Here is a 21,886-nt window from a genome sequence, read left to right on the forward strand (position 1 = left end):
AACTTAGACGTGGAGAAAGCTATAAATCCATGAATAAGACATCACAACATTTTACACAAGCGATACAATACTATAACGCATTACAAAGATTTGACTCAACTTTGTTTTCCTTTATTGAAAGTTCATTTCGATAGCAGCTACTTTACCATTGCTTTTTTTTTTTTTTGAAATAACCCTTCTTTAACATATATATGGCTTGACTAGGGGAACCAACGAGCTGCTTAGGTGCATGGACATTACTTCGTTGGTCGAACCAACGAGCTTGCCACCGATGAAGACGGCTGGAACCGGCTTTGAACAGCCTAACCTCATTAATGCCTTCTCCATCTCCCGGCATTCAGGGTCCTTGTCGATCTCGTGGATCTTAGGGCTAACCCCGAGATCCTGGAAGAGGACTTGAACCGCGTAGGACAAACAACACGAGCTCTTGCTGAATATAACCACTCCTTTCTCTGACGATAGTCTCATAACCTTGTCCATTTTCTTGATGGAGTGAAAGGAGTCTTATAACAAAGACTCCTTGTCCTTGAGACCAAACCCGGAGATCGAGCTTGGTGTTGCTTGTGAGTCTGGTTACTTGAGTCTCAAGGCTATTTATAACCAAGTAGAAGAAGAATCAGAATCCAAATACTTTTTTTAAAGGAAGAGATCACAAGAAGATCGTGTTGAAAAGGATCCATAAAGAGGCTTTACTATGAACAAGATGATTCGAGGAGACCGAACCTTTTCTTAAGAGTTAGCCGCGTTACACACCTCTTATTTTTCTTGAAAGAACCATGAAGAGTTGCATGGGCTCATTCCATGTTCTTATATCCATAGATTCAAAGATAAGTTCTCAACGATACTCTTACAAGTAGCTAAAAAAGAGAGCAAGATGATTCGAGGACCGAACCTTTTCTTGGGCGTTAGCCGCGTTACACACCTCTTGTTTTTCTTGAAAGAACCAAGAAGAGTTGCATTGGTCATTCCAACGTTTTATTTCATAGATTCAAAGATACGGTCTCAACATACTCGTTCAAGTTGCTAAGAAGACAGGAATAGTCGTAGAATATTAGTTGATGCTTGATGCTTGATGCTTTTGGGCCATTTGATTTATTCTGTAGATTCTATGAATACGGGACATGGAATCAGATTCACCACGAAACTAAACCTTTCTGTCCTTTTCGCGCCATATAAATCCTACGAGAGTTTAAACAAAACATGATACAAAAAAGATTAGCATTATTAATACCTATAATAATCTAATGAGCATTGGCAATGTTCTAAAAATCCTTAGGCAGTAGTCAACCGTCTTATAGAAGATTATTGTTTACGCGGTTGCTTACGCTGATATTTTAGAATTTTTAGACCAAATTTTTTAAAATCAATTTGAAAAAATCGTTTCGCTCATATTCGATTTGCCGATTAGGTGCCATCTATACCGATTTTTAAAACATTAGGTATTATTTAAGACTCATTCTTAGGTCCACCCCCTAGGGTGAACCTCAAGGTTCACCAACCAATAGGATTGTTTTATTTTATATTCGATATCTTTTAAAAAAGAAAACAAAATATTGTCAAATTATATTATGTTTTTAAAATTAAAAGGTAAAAAATAGTAATAATTACAAAAAAAAAATATTTTATGTCGTCAGCATAACATTAAACCCTAAACCCTAAATTCTAATCCCTAAACCCTTAATCTTAAACCCTAAACCTTTGGATAAAGCCTAAACTCTAGGATAAATCCTAAACTCTAAATCAAAATCACTATACACTAAAACATTCAAGCGTTTAGGGTTTAGGGTTTTAGTGTTTTTTATTTAGAGTTTAGGATTTATCCAAGGGTTTAGGATTTACCCAAGGGTTTAGGGTTTACCCAAGGGTTTAGGGTTTTACCCAAGGGTTTAGGGTTTATCCAAGGGTTTAGGGTTTAGAATTTAGGGTTTAGGGATTAGGATTTAGGGTTTAGTGTTTTGTTGAGAACATTAAAAATATTTTTTTTTAATTCTTTTTTCTGTAACTAATATCTTTTTTTACTCTTTTTATTTTAAAAATATAATATAATTTGAGAATATTTTGTTTCTTTTTTTAAAAAATATCGAATTTGAAATAATGAAATCCTATTGGTTGGTGAATCTAGAGGTTCACCCAAGAATGACTCATTATTTAATGTCAGTTTTTTTTTTGTCATTGATAATTTATTAAACAAAGGCTACAGGAAGGCCCAACGGATAGGTGTAACAAACAAAGAGACAAAGGCCGAAAAGGCCCAACAACAACAAACTAAAAGACATTACGGCCCAAAATTAATGAATAATCAACGGCCACGATTAGAAGTCACTAAAATAAAGTTTTTTTCTCTTTTTTTTTTTGTAATATCCTGCACTTCTGAGTGTTCTTCACCAAACATTTTTTTGTCCTTCCATGTGATGAAAACCAATTTTCCAAATTCGGATGAAAGGACAACACTTTTTAAATCTGTCTGAAGAAGAACTGATTAGGTTTGGTACTATCCAAAGGACACAACACAGTGACGACGAACCAAGCTCAGAACCATGAATCTCTGTCTCCACAATCCCGTAACGTGTGCTGATCGCAGCTCCTCCTTGTTCTCCGCCTTGAAGACTTCAAATAACAAGTTGGGTACTTCAAAGTTTGGGTTTTTAAAGAATCGGAAGAAGAATCATGTGGTTGCAGTGAGATCTGTTTCTTCCACTGCTGTAGAAGAAAGGACGAAGAGAGAAAGTGGAGGAGGAGAGAGTAAAGTGTACGACGCAATCGTCATCGGGTCTGGGATTGGAGGATTAGTTGCGGCGACTCAGCTAGCTGTTAAAGAAGCTAAAGTTTTAGTTTTGGAGAAGTATCTGATCCCTGGTGGGAGCTCCGGTTATTACGAAAGAGATGGATACACATTCGATGTTGGCTCTTCTGTCATGTTTGGTTTCAGCGATAAGGTTTGTTTCGTTTGCTCTCGTAAAGACTCTCCCTTTAGATGAGAATGTTGTGTCACCATCATCTCTATTGAAAAATAAAAATAAGTAAATTACTCTATTTATATAGTAAATCAATTTTTAACTCATTTATAGAGTGAAACTAGAGTAATATTAGAGCATTTTTACTCTAAAAATAGAGTGTGGTCGGAGATGGACTAATGAGTTTAGTTTTGATGGGGACAGGGGAAACTAAACTTGATAACTCAGGCGTTGAAGGCAGTTGGTCGTGAGATGGAGGTTATACCTGATCCCACCACTGTCCATTTCCATCTTCCCAATGATCTCTCTGTTCAGGTTCATAGAGAGTATGATGAGTTCGTTAATGAGCTTATTAGCAAGTTTCCGCACGAGAAGGAAGGGATTCTTGGATTCTATGGCGTCTGCTGGAAGGTTCTGATGTTACTTTTTACTTAATTGATTTTTTTTTTTTGTACTGGTGTGTTGTGTTGTGCTGTGGGTTTATTATGTGTTACAACTTGGAACAGATCTTCAACTCATTGAACTCTTTGGAACTCAAGTCTCTTGAAGAACCTATCTACCTTTTTGGACAGTTCTTTCAGAAGCCGCTTGAATGTTTGACACTCGGTTTGTCTTCTGAATAGTATCTAGACACTTGGATCATGTTTGATGTTTGTGTATTTATGTGAGTGTATGCTAACATTAATATTTTTATGTTGTTCTCTGTGATGTACAGCTTATTACTTGCCTCAAAATGCTGGGGACATAGCTCGGAAGTACATAAAGGATCCTCAGTTACTGTCTTTCATTGACGCAGAGGTAAGAAAAAATCATTTGGTCCAAACATGGACAGTTTATTTTACTCAGTTTTATAAAACAGACCTATTTTTTCCTGCAGTGTTTCATTGTGAGCACAGTGAATGCTTTGCAGACGCCAATGATCAATGCAAGTATGGTAGGATTCTTGTTTTTGGGGATTTTGGTGTCTACCCCATGTTTCCCTTTCTGTTCAGTTTCTAAGTGTTCAAGGACAGGTTTTATGTGACAGGCACTATGGAGGGATTAACTACCCTGTTGGTGGTGTTGGTGGGATTGCAAGGTCTTTAGCAGGAGGACTAGTTGATCAAGGAAGTGAAATACTCTACAAAGCTAATGTGAAAAGCATAATTCTTGATGATGGAAAGGCTGTAAGTTTCTGTATAACTCTTGCTACATTGATTCCAAGTTGTTGTTCTAAAAATCGATCTAGACCTCCGACTAGTCAGCAAATCAGTCCTAAAGAAAACAATTTTTCGGTTTAGATGCTCAAAATATCGGTCTAGGCGCCCGCATAATCAATAATCCCATATAAAGCTTCCAACTACCCCTACCGTTCTTGAACATTGATTCTTGCTTAACCTCTTGAAATTCTTATTTGGTTGTGTTTTCTATCTTCAGGTGGGTGTAAGGCTAGCAGATGGAAGAGAATTCTTCGCTAAAACGATAATTTCTAATGCTACAAGATGGGATACGTTTGGTAAGAGAAAACAATGACTTGCCTAAGTGTTGAATAGGTGTCTTGTTTGGTAAGAATACTTAGCATAGTATTACTAATGATGTAGGGAAGCTGTTGAAAGGAGAAAAGCTTCCAAAAGAAGAAGAAAACTTCCAGAAAGTCTACGTGAAGGCTCCATCGTTTCTTTCAATCCACATGGGTGTTAAAGCAGAGGTTCTCCCTCCAGATACAGATTGCCATCATTTCGTACTTGAGGTTTGTTAGTTTCTTACTAAGATCTATTATTCCCTTTGACAGATTCATAGTTATTTGAATAGTGGTTATGTTCTTTTGTTGCAACCTGTTAGGATGATTGGAAGAATCTGGAGGAGCCTTATGGCAGTATCTTCCTCAGCATCCCAACCATTCTTGATCCATCCTTGGCTCCAGATGGTCGACATATACTCCACATATTTACAACTTCTTCCATTGAAGATTGGGAGGTAAGAGGCTGATCTTAAAAGAGTGAGACCAAGCATCAATTATATATGCCATCTTATTTGACCGTTTCATCTAAATTTTGGTACTATAGGGACTCACTCCAAAAGAGTATGAGGCTAAAAAAGAAGAGGTGGCAGCTGGAATCATACAGAGGCTAGAGAAAAAACTGTTTCCTGGTCTCAGTTCATCTATTACTTTTAAGGAGGTTAGGCTTAATCTATGTTCCTGCCTAGATTTGCCATTCACATCTGTATATCTAAGGTGTTTTTAATAAGGCAGGTGGGCACACCAAGAACACACAGACGATATCTTGCTCGGGACAAGGGAACGTATGGACCAATGCCAAGAGGAACACCAAAAGGTTTACTGGGCATGCCGTTTAACACAACTGTAAGTCAAAAGAAACGATTAGATGGTTCCCTTCTTGGGCTTAACTAAATGGTTTTGGCTGATTGTAATAGGCTATAGATGGTTTGTACTGCGTTGGGGATAGTTGTTTTCCTGGTCAGGGAGTTATAGCTGTGGCTTTCTCAGGAGTGATGTGTGCTCATCGTGTAGCTGCTGACATTGGTGAGAAAATTTGTTATAGACACTTGTTGATTGCTATGAGAGTAAGAAGCTAACATTTTTTTTTCATATTTTGATTTGTAGGGCTTGAGAGAAAATCAAAGGTACTTGATGCTGGTCTTCTTGGTTTACTTGGTTGGTTAAGGACACTCGCGTAGTCTCTAAAGGGTACAGGACACAAAGCTAGTGGAAGTGTTGCTCAAGTCCATGAGAGCGGCTTTACTATGAACAACCTTTTTTAATTGTTGTTTAGTATCAAGAAGAGTTGCACATAGATAAGAAAAATATTTTTACCATATTCAATACTTTTTTGTCTTTTCTCTTCATACACTGATAAAATCAAATTAAGGAATCTAATCCTAGTATAATGGGCAAGGAATCTAATCTCAACTTCTTATGTTAAGAAAAACATACTAGTTTGAAGAAGTTTGGTTCATGTATCATCATCTTCATTATTCCTCTCACTACAACCCTCCCACCAAGAAACAGGGCCCAAACCATCATCATCTATAGTCCCCTGCACATTTCACACCAAAACCTTCAGTAGGAGGCTTAATACAATTAGTTTCGTTATATAAATTATGCAAATACAAGTGTAATATAGCTTCAGAGAATGAAAACTTACAGTGATCACCATAGGAGCAAAAGGCTTTGCGTCCTCTGCTTGCTCAGTTGGAACAGGTGGATAGCTAATGTTTTCAACTCTAAAATTGATCTGCTTATTCACATCGCAAAGTTATAAACTTTTTTCAAAACTTTGTACCTAAAGAGAAAATGGGAAACCAAAAAAGGAAGAAGTTAACCTGACATGAATGGTCGATAATATACTCTTGTTCTTCAAATATCCACACCCATCTCATTTGACTCCTGTTAAATGTCAAAAACATTTCACTTTGTGATCCAGTAATTATATAAAGATGTAGGTAAAAAAAAAGCTCAATACCTATTGTAAGGGTCAGGCTCACAGCGGTTAGGTCTTGGTATGAGTGGAGCAGGCACATATATATCTTCAAAGAATCCAAGAGTCACTGCCACAGGGAACCATAAGTGTGCATATGAAAACGTTATAAGTAACCATTATGCACAACACTAGTAGTACTCACAGCGTAAGCCATTGGAATCAGATTCTTTGAACCTTGCAGCAATGACCTCACCAACGAATGGACGAAACACTACAATTCTAAAACGTACCTACAACAATCACAAAGAACAGTAAACAAAGATTTGGGTCAAACAATGATGCCACTAACAGTGTGAAATGAAGAAAAAGATGAGTAATTTGAATTGTACCTTGTAGGTGGCAGGACCATCACCGGGTAAGACAAAACCTCCTTCTGCTGATTTTATGTCGTAAATAGTCACGCAGAGGCCAATTGACAGAACCTTTTGTATTTTATTTTTTTAAAAAAAACTCTTTTTGGTAAGATTAGAGAGTGTGTATGTATAAGGGAAACAGAAGGTCAATGAGCAAACCTTGTTCAATAATAACTTTTGAAGCACTTTCTTAATGGCAACTTCGAGTGGGAGCTTAAGGAGATCCGGAGGCACTCTTACTGTATCTTCCATCTCGCTAAGACAGAACATGTTTGCAGATTTTTTCGAAAAGCTTCGGACGATTACGCTAAGCCTTGAGATTTAGCGGATTTGGCGCCTAGATCTTCTGAATTCAAATAGCCTTAGGCGATGTTGGAATCTGAATATAAACCCTAGTCCTTATAACTGGGGGAAGATGATCACGTGAGTATGCACGTGAGTAGACTTTTAATGGGCTTTTCAGTTGGCCCAATAAATTTATTAAGCTCAACGAGAGAGAATTATACAGAGCATTTATTACAGTCATTACACAGTGCCAATTCACAAGTAGAAGAGAGATTCTATTTAGACAAGATTAAGATAAAGTAAGCTCTGGAAAATATGAAAAAATTAACACGTAGGAGTTAAAGAATAAAGCTAATCAAAACATTGGTAACATGCTGAGAAGCTTGTTTAAAAAAAAAAAAAATCTAGAATTGAACCTAATTTATCTGAATCCGTTTCGTATCAAGCTTGAATATTGCACTGTTGCAAGTAGGAGTGATAGTAAGGGACATGTCTGTTCCAGTAACGTTTGTATTTCTCTATTCCAATATCCAACCACGGCTTCATGATCCCATCGTAGTGTATTACCGCCGCTTGTTCGATGTCGACCGTTTTGATGTCTGATTCTCGACCTAACCCCATCACATGCCATCTCTTGTCCAACGGTAATGTTTGCCTATAGAAAGTCAACCACCCTATTGGTAAGCTTCCAGCTTTCCACAACGGTCTCTTTGTTCCCTGCCCAAAAAATGAAAATCCCAACTATCTCTGTTAAGTTTAGGTTCATTACACACATATAACAACTATACTAGCTTCACTTATGTCGTCTGCTAGTTTGATGAGACGCATTCTAAGCAAGCTATAGGACTACAGTATTAGTTATTTGAGAGATTAAGGGTGTTCTGCGTACCAGGTTGAAGTATTTTACGTATGTAGAAGTCAACTTCCGTCTTCTCCATTCTTCGAGATCAACTAGATTCATCCCAAACGCCCACGTGCACGCTTTAGGACTGAATTTTCCAGCGACCCATGCGTCTGAGAAATTAATAAATGTGCTCAGTGAATGGAGTGAAGCTTCTTCACCTTCTTGACAAGTCTCTACAGCACCAATCACCTTCCCTTTCATATCAATGCCCCACAGTCTACTCAAATCTCGCTGAACTACTACATCATGGTCAAAGAGTACCACCTTCTTCAAACCCGGGAATATATCCGGGAGATAGAAGCGTGCGTGGTTGAGAGTAGAAATGAATCTTGGGTCATTGGAGTTTTGCTTCATCAGCAACTGGTCAAAATCTGAAGGCAGGACATCCATATCATCAATGTTTTGGATTTGGATGGTAGCTTTACTTGGAATGTTTAGCAAAAACCACATGGAGATTGATGGGTAGTTAAGTGAATCAGTCACCACGTGGAATACAATTTTTTCCGGATCCTGCAAACAGCAATCATAACCTCAGGTCCTCAGCACACAATTATCAAAATAAAACAGAAATGTGAAAATTTACCTTTGAAGAAGATATTGTAGAGTTAACAACGACTGCAGAAGCCAAAACATTGTCAGAGAAGACAACATAATGATTGAGACTAGGATCATTGTAATTTTCCTGGTTAGGCATCTGTCTTTTTTCAGGATCCAGGGCAAAGTAATCTGATGTCAAACGCATGGAGAGACAGTGTTGCCCTTTTGGGGTGGTTCTTGCAGCAAGGTGCATTAGATATGTTGCTTGGTTTTTCTGCGCCTGAGCTAGCTCTTCTGTATTGTAATTCATGGCACGGAGTTTGGTAGCCATGGCAGGGCAATTGGTGAAGATACGACTAGCCTTGTATAGTGCAGCTTCCATGGGCTTCAACCTGCGAAGGGCGCTGACAGAAACAACCACACCAGATGTGACCATAAGAATCTTCTTAAACAAAAAGGGTTTTCACGGATGCAATTAAACTATCTTCTCCTTTTGAATCAAGCAGTTGTGCTTACCCCTTTGACAAATCTTTATCCTTTGTCACGTCACCAACAGCCCGTTCCAGATCTCTCATTCGAGTTCTCAACTCCTTAACAATCTGAGAATTACTTCCAGGTGGGGCAAAATTCAGGTAGGCCTTAGCTTGTATAAATTTGTCTCTGATCTCCTTTATCTTCACATCTGTTGCTCCATCACGCTGAGCCTTTGTGCTCTTTTCAAACTTAGATAAAGGGGGTTTGTAATCCGTTTTATTAGCAAGTTGAATAACTGTTAGCAACTGATCCTGACACAAAACAAAACAACAAATCATAACGTCGATACGTCTGATCTTAATAGATTCAGGGAAACTGGAAAGCCTAACTGGGATTTTTCTATTCACTAGATCAACTAAGCAACTGGAATTATTTCATAGCCTCAGTATCCATCAAGTTCATGTTATTTAATAAACCAGTTGGATAAAACACACACCTTTCCATCAGAGCTTTCTGTCCTCCGTTGTGACTCTTCCCTGAATTTAAAATCATTTCCTGAAACTCGTAACAACTAGAGATAAGAAAGCTGAAGAGTTAATTAACAAAAAAAAAAAGCAAGCTTGAAAACATGATCACACCATCAGTTTTTGGGAAATCAACTGTTTTCTCATCCTCGTTGGACTGAATAACAGCACCACTTTCATTAAAATCCCCATCCTTGAGGAGAATGTGCCTTGGCCCCTTCAAGCCTACTCCACCTTCCTGAATCACAAAGTTAAAACAATTGTAATTAAATGAATGGTCAAAAGGGTTTCGACGAGATGACACTGGGGACCAGTAAAGTAAGTTCCAAACTTACATGTTCGATAGCATTAAGTCTAAGGTCATTTGTCTTGTATCTCTACATAAAAAAATGGTAGCAGATCAGCTACAGTGCATAATAAAAGCTAAAGAGTATAATAAAAGCCTGAAGCGTATAATAAAAGCAAGATTAAGATCTGAAAACTTAGCACACAATCAGTGAAGAATCTCTCAAACTGATTGATTGTATTAGCAGATAACATCACACTTACAAAGTTGGATAAATCTTCGATCGATTCTCTCCGACCTGCGAAATGATAACCAAATCAAACTCAGATGAATAGATTCAGTCAAAGATCAAGTCAACAACACACGATCATTCACTAAAAATGTTACGAAAAGGAATCCAAAGGATAAAGGAGAGGAAGCTGACCAACGGGAGTGATGCTCTGAAGCCGATTCGAGAGGAGGATAAGCGGGGCGAAGAAAGAGATCGATAGCAGGGAGAGGAGGAGAGTCCTCTGCCATCGACGACTTTGCTTCATGAATATGCCAAACACTAAACCCAAATCTTAATCGTTCTCCAGGAAGAAGAAGAAGCAACGAATCTCTCTCTGGAGATGTCCTGCTTGATCAACAAGCAAGAGGCGAGACGCTGGATAAACTTAGGGTTTATAGATCCTTCTGGTGGTTTTGGGTTCCTCTAGAAATGGCAGTTTGTATGATTCTTCGCCTTGAGTTTCTGGGGGAGTTTAGATTCAGAGCTTCCTTCATGAATCATTCTCTTCTAATTTATTTTAAATCATTGTTTAATGATATATATTTAATGTACTTTAGGTTAATGACGCGGTGATGCGGATCAGGTGCGGGCGGGTGTACATGTGAAGTTATGTGACTTCTTTTGGAAATTTATAATAACCACCAATAGGAAATAGACACGTAGATGGATTTAGGCTAGGTTGCCTTTTGGATTTGCCTTGTTAAATGTTAACCGTGTTCGTTTTATTTTGTTAAATCTTCTGTTTCATTTTATTTGTGTAGAATGGTAAGAGTTAGAGGTAAATTGTGGAGAGGTGAAATTGAGTTTAGTCTCTCCACAAGTATTATATACTTGAACAAAACATAATTAACATGATTAACAACACTCTGTGGTATAGGAATTGCTTCCATAATGCTACATTTGATGAACTTTTAACACTCTTTTTGCGAGAATAAGATTTTGTGGAGACATGGTGCTCTACTAGTGTTTATTCCTCTCTATGGAATCTCCGGGATCATTACTTGAACTGCATGAGCAGTCGAAATGCCTTGTACAATCTCTTAATATAAGAACATATAACATCAACGGTAGACGGGCAATGTAGATTTGAGATATATTTTGCTTTACAAATCATGTTTTGTGATCACCAGCTGCAGTGAAGAGGGCTTTAAGGAAGGCCAATAAGTGAATCTAGTGTTTAGTGTGTTGGCGATCTTAGTATTGGTTCACTCTCTAGGCGGTAGTCTGTAAATGATCCTGAAGTGGTTCAATCTCTAAAGTTCTTGTAGTTCATATATAATATAGCTAAATCCCTTATAAGGATGTTTCATTTCATCAATGGTTACAAGAAGCAAACTCGTAGCTACTTAAGTCAACGTTGAGGTTATACACAATCAACAAATTAAATGTTCCTCCCTACTTTTACAATCGATGTACTCTTTACACTCTCTTGTCTTTGAGCTTTGGATGTTGTTGTTGTTTAGATCTTTCAACTTTCTGAATGGAGTATTTGAGTTCCTGTTGAATGTTAAACCTTGAAGGTGAAAGAACAATGTCTTTCCAGATTGATCCGGCTTCACAAGCTGGGTTCGGTTGGTTATAGAGCTGGTATATTGAGTCTGCGTTCTCGTTCAAACCTCCCACTCGTTTCAAACAGTCTATCTCCTCTGGATCCACCAGCAATGTCTTCTCCTTCTCTTTCCAACCTATCAGCTGCCATAAAACCACAACTTTCACCTGTTATTAGTGATTCTTGTCTAATTACAAAACAGCAACACTCTAGGTTTTGTTGTAGAGGTGAGAATTCTTGTTTAGTCTAGTGTATGACTGTTGTAACCAATGTCAAAAAATTGCTAGGTGGTAATTAGGCCATATAGGAGATTACTGATTAATCAGGAGCCTAGACTAATTTTTTGATCCCCTACACCGATTTCTTATATACTGTTAAAAAAATTTGTTATTAGGTTCGATTTGACGCATAGAACGTACTAGACCGATTTTTAGAACACTGGTTGTAATTAGTCCATGCGTAGTGCAAGGAAGTATAGCTTGGTTAATTTGAGTGAACTTGTGAAGGTTTAGAGAGGGAGCTATGTGAATGAGTTGGAGCATTTTTGATTGGTCTAAGAACTTGGTTTATGCATTGATCTGAGAGTTTAGTTCTTTTGGTTCAAGTCTGAACACTAACCTTTGGTGAGCCTTCCAGAGCATTGGTGCAGTAGAGCCTAGCACCATCAACAAGGCTACAATACGTAGGAAACGCATCTGCAAACCTTTTGTGAGATCTTAGCTGAGATCTCACCCTAACCGCTCTTCTACACATGATAGCTCTCCTACACTCCCAGCCAAAAAAACAAAAACATGCAAGTTAAGAGACAAACTTGAAGGATAGATAAGATAAAGAGTTGCTTGCTTGCTTGCACTCACCTAATGCCTCTTATAACAGCTAAGTATGCATCACACACGACTCCAACTAGTTCTATCCTATACGGCTTCCTCCTCCTCCCATCCTCCTGCAGCTGTTGTCTTTCACCAATCCGTTCCCAGTAATCCTCTGTGATTACCCCATCATCATCAACCTTGTATCCAGCTCCCATTCTGTAATGGTGACGGTGCACATTCCTCGCCATTGTTATCGTCTGCACCACAAATGGTACCCAAGAGAGTGTCCCATCCATTATCACGTCCCTCCCTTCGTTCAGTGCCGTCACTAGCAGCGATGAAGCTGCGTCTGTTGATGACTGGTGAACCAGTTCAGCTGTCTGGATCATATCTACATGTCCACGAGAGCTCAAGGCTCTGTATATGACGTCAGATTCCTTGAAAGCATCAGCTTCAATTACCACAGCGTCTGCTCCTGCCCAAAACGCTCTGAATCCATATGATAAAAACAAAGGTAAGCTTCAACAACACATTCTTTAAGTATAATATATTGATGATTAAGGAGATGTTTAATTACTCCTTGAGTATGTCCTTAAGAACAGTGCTTTTGCCTGCACCCATCCCACCACCCATGAGGAGTAGAACCGGGCTTCTGTCTTTGTGAGCCACTGGTTCCATAACCTCAGTGCACTGTGAGTCATCCACAGACGCTATCCCCATTGCTCTCATCTCCTCTACCAAAGTGTTGAACACTCTTGCTACTTTTAAGTTCTTAGTCACCCTATTGATCCTCTGTTCCCTATACCACATACCACACTATCATTTATGTATCACACTAAAACACAGACACAATGTTCAAAAAATCGCTAGATGGTAGTTAAACGCTCAATAGAAGACTAGCACTTAAATAGTCATTCGGTGTCTAGACGCGTTAACGAATTATTTATTTATTACATATTTCATATTTATATCACATATTTTATGCTTATTGTGCTTCATTAGAGAATCCCTCTAGTAAAATACTAAAATTTAGATATAACAAAAAATAAATAAAATTGGAGAAAAATGATTATCACTTAATTATAGACAAATTATATTGGTGAAGATAATATAATTAAATTAGTCATAACCACTTTGATATTAGTTAAACGATTTAGACAAATTTAGATCGATTTAAACCAATTTAAAATAATTTAACTGGTCTAGATCGGTTTAAATGGATTGGAATAACTCAAATCGAACTTTAAAAAAATCGTTTCGGTTATGATCAATTTGTCACCTAGGTGGAAGCCACCTATACCGATTTTTAGAACATTGCTAAAGCACAACACATGTTCTTTGTTCCTTACCTTGTAGCTGCCATCACAATCTGCTTCAGCTTCCTCTTAGGCTCAGTGTCCGCATGTAGAATCTGAGATTGATATATCACATTGAGTGTTTTGGTCTATAATTTGTTCATGACAGGAGAAAGGGATATTTTTACACACAAACCTGACTAATCATGAGATCAGCGTGGCTCCAATGAAAGGCAAAGTAGCTGAGAATGCATCTTTCAAACTCCTCAACGAGCTTAATGAAGAGAGAATCAGCGTCAGGCTCTTGAGAGAAGAAGCTGTAAATGTCTTCTTCACAGCATTCTGATTTGCTGATGTACTCTGCTGCTAGCTTGCAGAGATTCGGACAGTCTCTTCTGTCTTTAAACCCCATCTGCCTCGCCACGTAATGAGAGAACCTCTCGAGTTTCTCATGGTCTTTGTGTTTGTGAGATGTTTTTAGACGAGGGATGATTTTGGTGTCACGTAGTCTCCTGAGACGGTAATGCGCTGCGGCTGCTAGCATCAAACTGATCGATGATACCACCAGTACCTGCGTGTACTCTGCAACAACAACAACTCATTCAGTTTCAGACTATTCAAGAAGAAAATAATAAACCAAAAAAAAACTGGACCTCTCTGCATGGCTATGGATTGGTAGGGGATCAATTGGTGTGAGTTTTGATGGAACTCAGAAGATTGGTCGTTGTCGCCATTGTTGTTGTGTTCTTTGAGTCTCTTTTGTGTTTTTCTCCGTTCACTGCGGCGAGATTAATGATTATGGCTTCCTCACCACCATCCAATTTAGTCGTATGTTGCTAAAATAGCTCAGACCGATTACGCAGGAGATACATTGGTCTCTGAAACGAAGTCTAATAATAGAGCAGACCTTTACAAGTAGCAAGCAGAAGCATCGAACGAGTAAACTTGAATTGATTTATTATGATAATGATTCTGTGTGAACCAAAATTAATATTATCTGATTTGGCCAAAAACCGTAATTATTCGAATAATTATCATATGAAGAGAGACTTGAGAAGCAAGCAAGATAAATAGATGAGCTAAACAAAAGAAGCATAGAGATAAAAGAAAAAAATTGCGTAAACAATCAGATCTTAGCATTCAGAAGGCGATGGAGGAGAAACTCAATATCATAGATACAGAGGGTCAAGTCATTGACCGAGAAATCGAAACATCCTCAACCAAATAATGTCCTAAAACCTATTTTAAAAACTCGACAAAGGAACAAGACTACTAATATTACATAGGAGCAATACAAGTTGTCCTGAAATGACCCGTCTGTTGACACCGGCTACAATGAACCAGACGCTTCACACGATCACCATCATCCACTGGTCTTATCCTCCTCCTCCCCCTCCGAGCACCTCCTGTTACGTTTGGCGTTCTTATTCCACCACCACCACCTTCTATCTTTAAAACCTTTTCTCTCCACTCAACATTATCCGAAACCGGCTCTATACTCTCACCATAAGTTCTCCTGTAACTCTCCACAGTGAAACAACTCTCCGCGTACTTATACACATCCTCTTCGCAAGACAAGAGAGCTCCAACGGCGTGGCTACACGGCAAACCGAAAGCCTCCCAACGACGACACAGACAAGAACGTTTTTGTACATCCACAACAACGTTACCTTCACTATCCATGACTTCAAACTCAGCTTCGTTCGCTCTGTAAACTCGGTGGCCGCGAGATTTCGCTATAGCCGCAAGCATTCGACTCTCAGCAGAAGGAACAAGCACATCAGACCAATGCAAGCTCGCCTCGCGTCGCTCTTTGAAGAGACTCATCAAACGGCGGTGGATACACTCCATCGTCTGGATGATAGGAAGACCAGAGACATCTTCAATCCAATTATTAAGCGAATCGGTAACCACATTCGCTGTTAACTGCCCGAACCTCGTTCCTTCGAAGCACGCCGACGCCCATCGCGAAGGAGAGATGTTCTGTAACCATAAAAAGGCCTCCGGAGATATCTGCTGGATGCTGTTGAGTCTCGCATTGAACTCTAAGACGGTAGGAGAATGCGCAGCCTCCCAGAGAAGGCTCTCGAGAACCGAGCTGTGGAACTCTTTACTGAACATTTCCGCGAGATGACGAACGCAGAAGCCGTGAAACGCTCCTGGGAAGTTAGACTCTACACCGTCAACAACAGCTTTCTCCATGGTGGAGATTATAGTAACCTGCTTTCGTATACTTTCACTGTTCATTTCAAGACTTTTACGAAGCTCCGCGAGGAACTGATACCAGTTGGTACCGTTCTCTTCGTTGACAACAGCGTACGCCAACGGTAACACGCCTCCGTCTCCGTCAAATCCGCTAGCAACGAGCAATGTTCCCGGATACTTGCTCTTTAAAACCGCCTTGTCGAGAGCGATGAGAGGACGGCAGGCAGTTAAAAACCCGGTGATCGACGCTTTGAATGATACAAACACTTGTTGAAACCTCTCATCTTTAGGATTCGCGTGAACAACAGCTAAACTCCCTGGATTTGATCTCATGATTTCGTCGCAGTACTGTGGAAGGAGACGATACTCTTCTTCAAACGAGCCGGAGACGCGTAGCCTCCCCATTAACCGCTCTTTCCCTCTCCACGCTTGCTTGTAAGACAATGCAATCCCGTGAGTTCTGTGGATCTCTTCTAGTATCTGCTTCGGTTTGAAATGAGGATTCTCTTTCACCTTTTCTGCAACGGTATCAGCAACCCACTGAACAGTGGCTTGCTGATGACCGAGATGTGGAACCCCACAGCAAGTGTGGGTGGCGTGAATGGTTCTTATAGTGAAAGTTGGAGCTTTAGGAAGCTTGGCGCAGTGGATCCTCCAAGGGCAGCCTTGGGACGTGCACTTTGCGGTGAAGCGTGTCTTGTCGGATTTGATCGTTTGCATCTCGAAACGCTGAGAGATCGCTGCTTCTCGCAGCGATTTTCTACAGGCTTTGGCGTCCGGAAACTCCTTACCAACGGTCATACCGGGGACAGACCAGCATTGAGAAGGAGCCAAGTCTAAGTTATCATCATCAATCTCTTGCTTCTGTCTAGCTCCAGTGGCTTCGGTTACAGAGTCATCGTTGTGATGAATCGTTGAGTCTTGAAGAGCCGTCGCTTTGTGTTCTTGGAACTGGCTCCAGACCTCGTTTTCCTCGTAGGGAGAACCGATCTGGAGGTTGATGTCGAGTAGCTGTTCGAATTCGGAGTTGTAGTCGTGAGTAGGGAACAGCTCAAAGTTGTGTCGGATTCCAGTGAAATGATCTTGTCTGAACGACGAGTGAGGGTTCTCAGGCTTCACAAGCTCGTCGTTTGCCATAATCAATAACTAACCAAAGCTCGTCACTTGCTGTCAATGTATTGATCATGAGAAGTATATAGTCAGAAACTTTGATCGAAAATTCACAGAAAATTATTTTGAGATCATTTACAACAATGTTCCACACTGTATAAGTCCAACTCGAAAAAATTCACAAAATTGAGCATGCAAAGCCACAGAGAAGAGAAAAAATACGCAATGCTTCTGAATATAACCAAAGGAAGCATATAACATTAGCTAATGGCAAGAGAAGGAACTATTTTATATAAGAAATGAGGAGGATTGTGGAACTCACGATAGGAAGTGATGAGAAGAATCTGAATCCAGCGAGACCCGATTGAAGGAAAAAGTACAAAAGTGAAAGTGAATAATTCAAAAGAGAAGCGGTTAAGATTCTGTGTGTAGGGTTTAACTGTTTGTCTTGCTGGAGAAAGTGAAGGAGAATGTTTCTGTGGTCAACAAGAATAAAGAGATGACGTCGACTAAGAACGAAGGGTATTTAAGTTTTTTTTTCTATTTATTTCATTCGAGGGGATTTAGGCGGCCCACTAATTGAGATTACTAAGGCCCACCACGATCATTAGTATCGGTAAACTAGTTGATTAGTATGAGAGAAGCCCATATATGTTCTTATTTGTTTGTGTTAATGACTTTGGAGTCTTAACACATAGACATAGACCGGTTTGATTTCCTTAACCGTCTTATTGGCTTTATAGTAAAAATTCTAGGTTTTTTTCCGGTTTAATTTAGCATTCTACATTATTCCGGCATCGAACTGGAATTAATTTAAAATGAAAAACTAAGCTCGAACCGGAAAATACTAATTATGCAGAAAATTGGAAAAAAATATACAATTTCAGCACACTGTCATGAATGAATTTCATAGGAGTGATTAAAAGTGCAATCAAGACTTTAATCTTCGTAAAACATGTAGAATTACCGGTTGTAATATTGTATGCGAAATGTTTTTCTAGTTTGTAATGCATAATTAATCGGTATAAAAGGAAAAAAAAAGGAAGTTGGAACCCGGTTAACCGTCTTATTGGTTTTACAGTAAAAATCGGGATTTTCCCGGTCTAATTTCCTTAACCGTTTTATATTGGCGCTATAAAAAAAAATTCGAGGTTAAAAAAAGGGTTTCTCTTCTCCTCTTCGCCTGAATAAGACTTTCGTCATCGCCATGGCCGCCGATGAGTTGATGCCGACTCACAAGTCGCACAGGGCTCCCAAATCAGGTCGTACCATGAAGAAGAAATCCGAAACCGACAAGAAGAAACGTGGCGTCTCCGATAACAAGAAGCAAAACCCTAAAGTAAGTCCCTCTCATCTCTTAAACGTCTCTTAGAGAGTTTCTTGAGTAACAAGCAACAACTTGTAACTTGATTCTGCAGGCGTTTAGCTTTACATCGGCTGCTAAGGCGAAGATTCTGAAGCTTCACGCTGTGGAGAAGGAGCAACGTACGGCGAATTCACCTTCCGACTATTGATCGTAATTACGGCGATCCTCCTCCTTTCGTCGTCGTTGTTCAAGGTCCCCCAGGGGTACTGTGTTGTTTTTAGACACTCTCTGTATATGTTTTTTTTTTTTGGTTTTGATGGTCTCTTGCCACTTTGTTTGTTTGGTTACTTTAGGTCGGAAAGTCTCTTGTGATTAAGTCCCTTGTGAAGCACTTTACACACCAGAATGTACCGGAAGTTCGAGGACCTATTACCATTGTACAAGGTTCTGTTCTGTGCTACATTCTTCATTAGTGTTTTCTTATATTAATGAGTTATAGTGGAAACAATATTTTTTTAAATTCGATTTATTCGATTTAAATCTGTTAAAATGAGTCTAAATCGATATAAAGTGGTCTAAATTTTTTTAATCAAACAATAATGTTAGTGAAATCTATAAATTTGTTAAAAAAAAATAATTCGTCAAAAAATATATAATTAGAAACAAAAGAAACTAAAATATCTAATATAAATATAAAGATGTAGAAATTTCTTGAACATTGTTTATATAGTGAGTTTTAAGGTTTAGGGTTTGATTCATCTTCTCATGTTTGGCTGGTCATGTATTTAGGTAAGAAGAATCGGATACAGTTTGTGGAATGTCCTAATGATATCAATGGGATGGTGGATTGTGCCAAGGTTGCTGATCTAGCTATTCTTCTCATAGACGGGAGTTATGGTTTTGAGATGGTGAGTAGTGAGACATACACCATTGACTATTATTTTTCTTCGCTTTACTGTGTTTTAATCTGTTTAATTAATCCGCAGGAAACCTTTGAGTTCCTCAATATAATGCAAGTGCATGGATTTCCCAAAGTTATGGGAGTCCTCACTCACCTGGATAAGTTCAACGACGTAAAGAAGCTAAGGAAAACAAAAAAAACGTCTCACGCATCGTTTTTGGACCGAAATATACAAAGGAGCTAAATTGTTTTATTTATCTGGTCTCATTCATGGGAAGTAAGTATCACCCACGTTGAATAGTTTCATCGATTTAGGATGACGTGTGGAAGAGGTTCACCTTTGATCTATATCTTTTATTGTCAGGTATTCAAAACTTGAAGTTGACAAGCTTTCCTGCTTTATATCTTTATCTTTAACCAAGTTTCATCCATTGAAGTGGCGAACGTCACATCCTTATGTGTTGGCTGATCGTATGGAAGATGTTACACCGCCCGAGAAACTTCAGATGGATAAGAAATGCGATAGAAATGTCACGTTGTATGGTTACCTACGTGGTTGTAACTTAAAAAAAGGGATGAAGGTATGTCATCAGATTATTGTCCTTAAAATACTGAATCCTCTTAGCCTTAAATAATATATATAATCTCTTATGATTATTATCAGGTTCATATTGCTGGAGTTGGTGATTATAGTTTAGCCGGGGTGACTGCCTTACCTGATCCTTGTCCTTTACCCTCAGCTGCCAAGAAGAAGGGGCTGCGGGACAGAGAAAAACTTTTCTACGCTCCTATGTCCGGGATTGGAGATCTTTTGTATGACAAAGATGCTGTTTACATCAACATAAATGATCACCTTGTTCAGTACTCTAAAACAGATGATAAAAATGGAGATTCTACTAATAAAGGTTACTTACTTGTTTCCCAAGTTTTAGTACCATATGGTGTCCTATATGTTTATGTAGTGGTCTCTTTGGAGCATTTAATTTAATTTAAACTTTTGGTCGTTCTAGGATCTCTAATTATGACATTTTTTTTCTCTTGGCAGGAAAGGGAAGGGATGTAGGTGAAGATTTGGTGAAGTCGTTGCAGAACACAAAATATTCTGTTGATGAGAAGTTAGGGAAGACGTTCATCAATTTATTTGGTAAAAAGACTATTTCCACCAGCTCAGAAAGAAAACTTGAGGAAGAGTCATCAGAGTCTGGTGATGAAGCTGAAGATTGTGTAATGGATGTAGAGAGCAGCGATGGTAAAACAAAGCAGAAAAATGAGATCCATGGTGGTCGGTTGAGGAGGAAAGCTATCTTCAAAGATGAAGTTGGCGATAGTGATGCAATGGTAATAATCTCTTTGCTTGATCTGATTTTTCGTACTACTTCTATGCATTATTAAAGTGTTTAGGATAGAAAATTATTGTTTAGACGGGCGCTTAGACCAATTTTTTAAATCGTTTCGCTTAGACCTGATTTGTCAAGCATGGTGGGTGTGACGCAGGGCTCAGACCAAGATGATGTTGAGGGAGAAGAAGATGTTGAATTTGACGGTGATGAATCTGAAGACGAAGAAGATGACTCTGCGTCTGACTCGCAGGACTTAGATGAAGATGATGTCCAGGAAGCAGAAGATAAGGTCCTTGGTAACATATCAAAATGGAAAGAACCCTTAAAGGAGAAGGGCAGAGAGAAGAAACCCAACTTGATGCAAATTGTTTATGGTGGACCGGGACCATCAGCTACTACTCCCTTGATAAATGAAACCCATGCAATTAGTGATGATGATGAAGAAAGTGATGCTGAAGATTTCTTTAAGCTAAAAGGAGAACAAAGCAAGGTTTGTCATTTTCAAAGACCATTCAAACTTTGGTGATTCTTGTCTCATACTAACGGCTCTTTGTTTAATCTATTTCCAGAACTTAGGTGGTGCAATTAATGTGGGATATGTCAACGCAGATGACTGTTCAAGATTTGTAAATTATGGAAACCTGAAAATTTGGAAAGAGAAAGAAGACTGTGAGATCATCCGTAATCGATTCACCACTGGTGATTGGTCAGAAGCTGCCCTGAGAAATCAAAACTCAGTCCCTGGCGATGAAGGTGGTGATTTTGAGGATCTAGAAGCAGAGAACGTGGAGTCTGGTACAAATCAAAATGAAGATAGTGAAGTAGTTGAGCGTAGGCATCAAAAGCTGGCTCTCCGAGCGAAGTTTGATGCGAACAATCCCATTTATAGTGAAGCCAAGGAACTCGGATACGTTGATAAAGTTAGTAAATGTTTTTGCCACCTATTCTCTATTGTTTTCTCACTCTATTTGCTTTTCCAGATGAAGGAGGAGCTTGAAACTAGAAAACAAATGAACATGTTAGAGCTCAATGACCTTGATGAGGATACTCGAATTGAGGTAGAAGGTTTCCGGACTGGAACATACTTGCGTCTAGAGATTCACAATGTTCCTTGTGAGATGGTCGAGTTCTTTGATCCGTGTCATCCAGTTCTTTTATCGGAGGTATCGGTTACGGCGAGGATAATGCAGGATATATGCAGGTAAGGAGCTGAGGCTTACAACCATTTTTCTCATTTTATAACTATTTTCATCATGAAAATATAATATGTTTTTTCTTTGTCGTTAGGCACGGTAGGA

The 21,886-nt window shown here is 39.0% G+C and overlaps 6 protein-coding genes and 1 pseudogene across 7 annotated transcripts; 2 read left to right on the forward strand and 5 right to left on the reverse strand.

Annotated features, from left to right (window-relative positions):
• Positions 1-3: 3 nt before the first annotated feature.
• On the reverse strand, positions 4-579 carry LOC106420230 (monothiol glutaredoxin-S11). The gene has a single exon (XM_013861086.3). The coding sequence runs from the start codon at positions 478-480 to the stop codon at positions 181-183; it is 300 nt and encodes a 99-aa protein (XP_013716540.1). The 5' UTR covers positions 481-579; the 3' UTR covers positions 4-180.
• A 1,759-nt stretch (positions 580-2,338) lies between these two features.
• Positions 2,339-5,837, forward strand: LOC106420156 (prolycopene isomerase, chloroplastic). The gene is made up of 13 exons (XM_013860998.3): positions 2,339-2,936; positions 3,159-3,365; positions 3,461-3,560; positions 3,670-3,752; positions 3,832-3,888; positions 3,968-4,120; positions 4,371-4,449; positions 4,535-4,683; positions 4,776-4,910; positions 5,000-5,113; positions 5,188-5,298; positions 5,370-5,478; positions 5,560-5,837. Exons 1-13 carry the CDS (start codon positions 2,538-2,540, stop codon positions 5,631-5,633), a joined length of 1,770 nt encoding a protein of 589 aa, XP_013716452.1. The 5' UTR covers positions 2,339-2,537; the 3' UTR covers positions 5,634-5,837.
• LOC106420157 (DNA-directed RNA polymerase III subunit RPC8) lies at positions 5,750-7,069 on the reverse strand. Its single transcript, XM_013860999.3, has 7 exons — positions 6,949-7,069; positions 6,766-6,858; positions 6,579-6,666; positions 6,419-6,503; positions 6,279-6,342; positions 6,101-6,190; positions 5,750-5,992 (listed from the first exon to the last, which is right to left on the reverse strand). The coding sequence occupies exons 1-7, from the start codon at positions 7,057-7,059 to the stop codon at positions 5,909-5,911; spliced, it is 615 nt and encodes a 204-aa protein (XP_013716453.1). The 5' UTR covers positions 7,060-7,069; the 3' UTR covers positions 5,750-5,908.
• A 218-nt stretch (positions 7,070-7,287) lies between these two features.
• Positions 7,288-10,567, reverse strand: LOC106420233 (probable galacturonosyltransferase 6). Of its 2 annotated transcripts, none has more exons than XM_013861090.3 (9): positions 10,224-10,567; positions 10,063-10,097; positions 9,849-9,890; positions 9,628-9,751; positions 9,486-9,544; positions 9,032-9,294; positions 8,562-8,919; positions 7,964-8,488; positions 7,288-7,791 (listed from the first exon to the last, which is right to left on the reverse strand). In XM_013861090.3, the coding sequence occupies exons 1-9, from the start codon at positions 10,333-10,335 to the stop codon at positions 7,516-7,518; spliced, it is 1,794 nt and encodes a 597-aa protein (XP_013716544.1). In that variant the 5' UTR covers positions 10,336-10,567; the 3' UTR covers positions 7,288-7,515. The 2 variants fall into 2 exon arrangements, with proteins under 2 accessions (XP_013716544.1, XP_013716543.1); XM_013861089.3 differs by having other exon boundaries at positions 9,032-9,300.
• Positions 10,568-10,578: 11 nt separating this feature from the next.
• On the reverse strand, positions 10,579-14,657 carry LOC125591364 (calmodulin calcium-dependent NAD kinase-like). Its single transcript, XM_048765468.1, has 7 exons — positions 14,380-14,657; positions 13,923-14,308; positions 13,781-13,842; positions 13,009-13,230; positions 12,477-12,920; positions 12,238-12,382; positions 10,579-11,762 (listed from the first exon to the last, which is right to left on the reverse strand). Exons 1-7 carry the CDS (start codon positions 14,387-14,389, stop codon positions 11,490-11,492), a joined length of 1,542 nt encoding a protein of 513 aa, XP_048621425.1. The 5' UTR covers positions 14,390-14,657; the 3' UTR covers positions 10,579-11,489.
• Positions 14,658-14,827: 170 nt separating this feature from the next.
• On the reverse strand, positions 14,828-17,554 carry LOC125591363. The gene is made up of 2 exons (XM_048765467.1): positions 17,364-17,554; positions 14,828-17,098 (listed from the first exon to the last, which is right to left on the reverse strand). The coding sequence occupies exon 2, from the start codon at positions 17,066-17,068 to the stop codon at positions 15,005-15,007; it is 2,064 nt and encodes a 687-aa protein (XP_048621424.1). The 5' UTR covers positions 17,069-17,098; positions 17,364-17,554; the 3' UTR covers positions 14,828-15,004.
• Positions 17,555-18,248: 694 nt separating this feature from the next.
• On the forward strand, positions 18,249-21,884 carry LOC125592047 (annotated as a pseudogene).
• Positions 21,885-21,886: the final 2 nt, after the last annotated feature.

This window comes from Brassica napus, chromosome C8 (genome assembly GCF_020379485.1).
Source record: "Brassica napus cultivar Da-Ae chromosome C8, Da-Ae, whole genome shotgun sequence".
Lineage (NCBI taxonomy): Eukaryota > Viridiplantae > Streptophyta > Magnoliopsida > Brassicales > Brassicaceae > Brassica > Brassica napus.

Excerpts from the sequence above, each read along its gene's own strand:
- LOC106420230 (XM_013861086.3), bottom strand. The coding sequence starts at position 480 with ATGGACAAGGTTATGAGACTATCGTCAGAGAAAGGAGTGGTTATATTC.
- LOC106420156 (XM_013860998.3), top strand. The coding sequence starts at position 2,538 with ATGAATCTCTGTCTCCACAATCCCGTAACGTGTGCTGATCGCAGCTCC. Across the intron at positions 3,561-3,669 it reads GCTTGAATGTTTGACACTCG|CTTATTACTTGCCTCAAAAT; the intron begins GTTTGTCTTCTG and ends TGTGATGTACAG. Across the intron at positions 5,114-5,187 it reads CATCTATTACTTTTAAGGAG|GTGGGCACACCAAGAACACA; the intron begins GTTAGGCTTAAT and ends TTAATAAGGCAG.
- LOC106420157 (XM_013860999.3), bottom strand. The coding sequence starts at position 7,059 with ATGTTCTGTCTTAGCGAGATGGAAGATACAGTAAGAGTGCCTCCGGAT. Across the intron at positions 6,859-6,948 it reads AAAAGTTATTATTGAACAAG|GTTCTGTCAATTGGCCTCTG; the intron begins GTTTGCTCATTG and ends AAAATACAAAAG. Across the intron at positions 5,993-6,100 it reads TTGCTCCTATGGTGATCACT|GGGACTATAGATGATGATGG; the intron begins GTAAGTTTTCAT and ends TGAAATGTGCAG.
- LOC106420233 (XM_013861089.3), bottom strand. The coding sequence starts at position 10,335 with ATGAAGCAAAGTCGTCGATGGCAGAGGACTCTCCTCCTCTCCCTGCTA. Across the intron at positions 9,891-10,062 it reads TCGAAGATTTATCCAACTTT|AGATACAAGACAAATGACCT; the intron begins GTAAGTGTGATG and ends TTTTTTATGTAG. Across the intron at positions 7,792-7,963 it reads ACGTAAAATACTTCAACCTG|GGAACAAAGAGACCGTTGTG; the intron begins GTACGCAGAACA and ends TTTTTTGGGCAG.
- LOC125591364 (XM_048765468.1), bottom strand. Across the intron at positions 13,231-13,780 it reads ATTGTGATGGCAGCTACAAG|GGAACAGAGGATCAATAGGG; the intron begins GTAAGGAACAAA and ends TATGTGGTATAG. Across the intron at positions 12,383-12,476 it reads GCTGTTATAAGAGGCATTAG|GAGAGCTATCATGTGTAGAA; the intron begins GTGAGTGCAAGC and ends CTGGGAGTGTAG.
- LOC125591363 (XM_048765467.1), bottom strand. The coding sequence starts at position 17,068 with ATGGCAAACGACGAGCTTGTGAAGCCTGAGAACCCTCACTCGTCGTTC.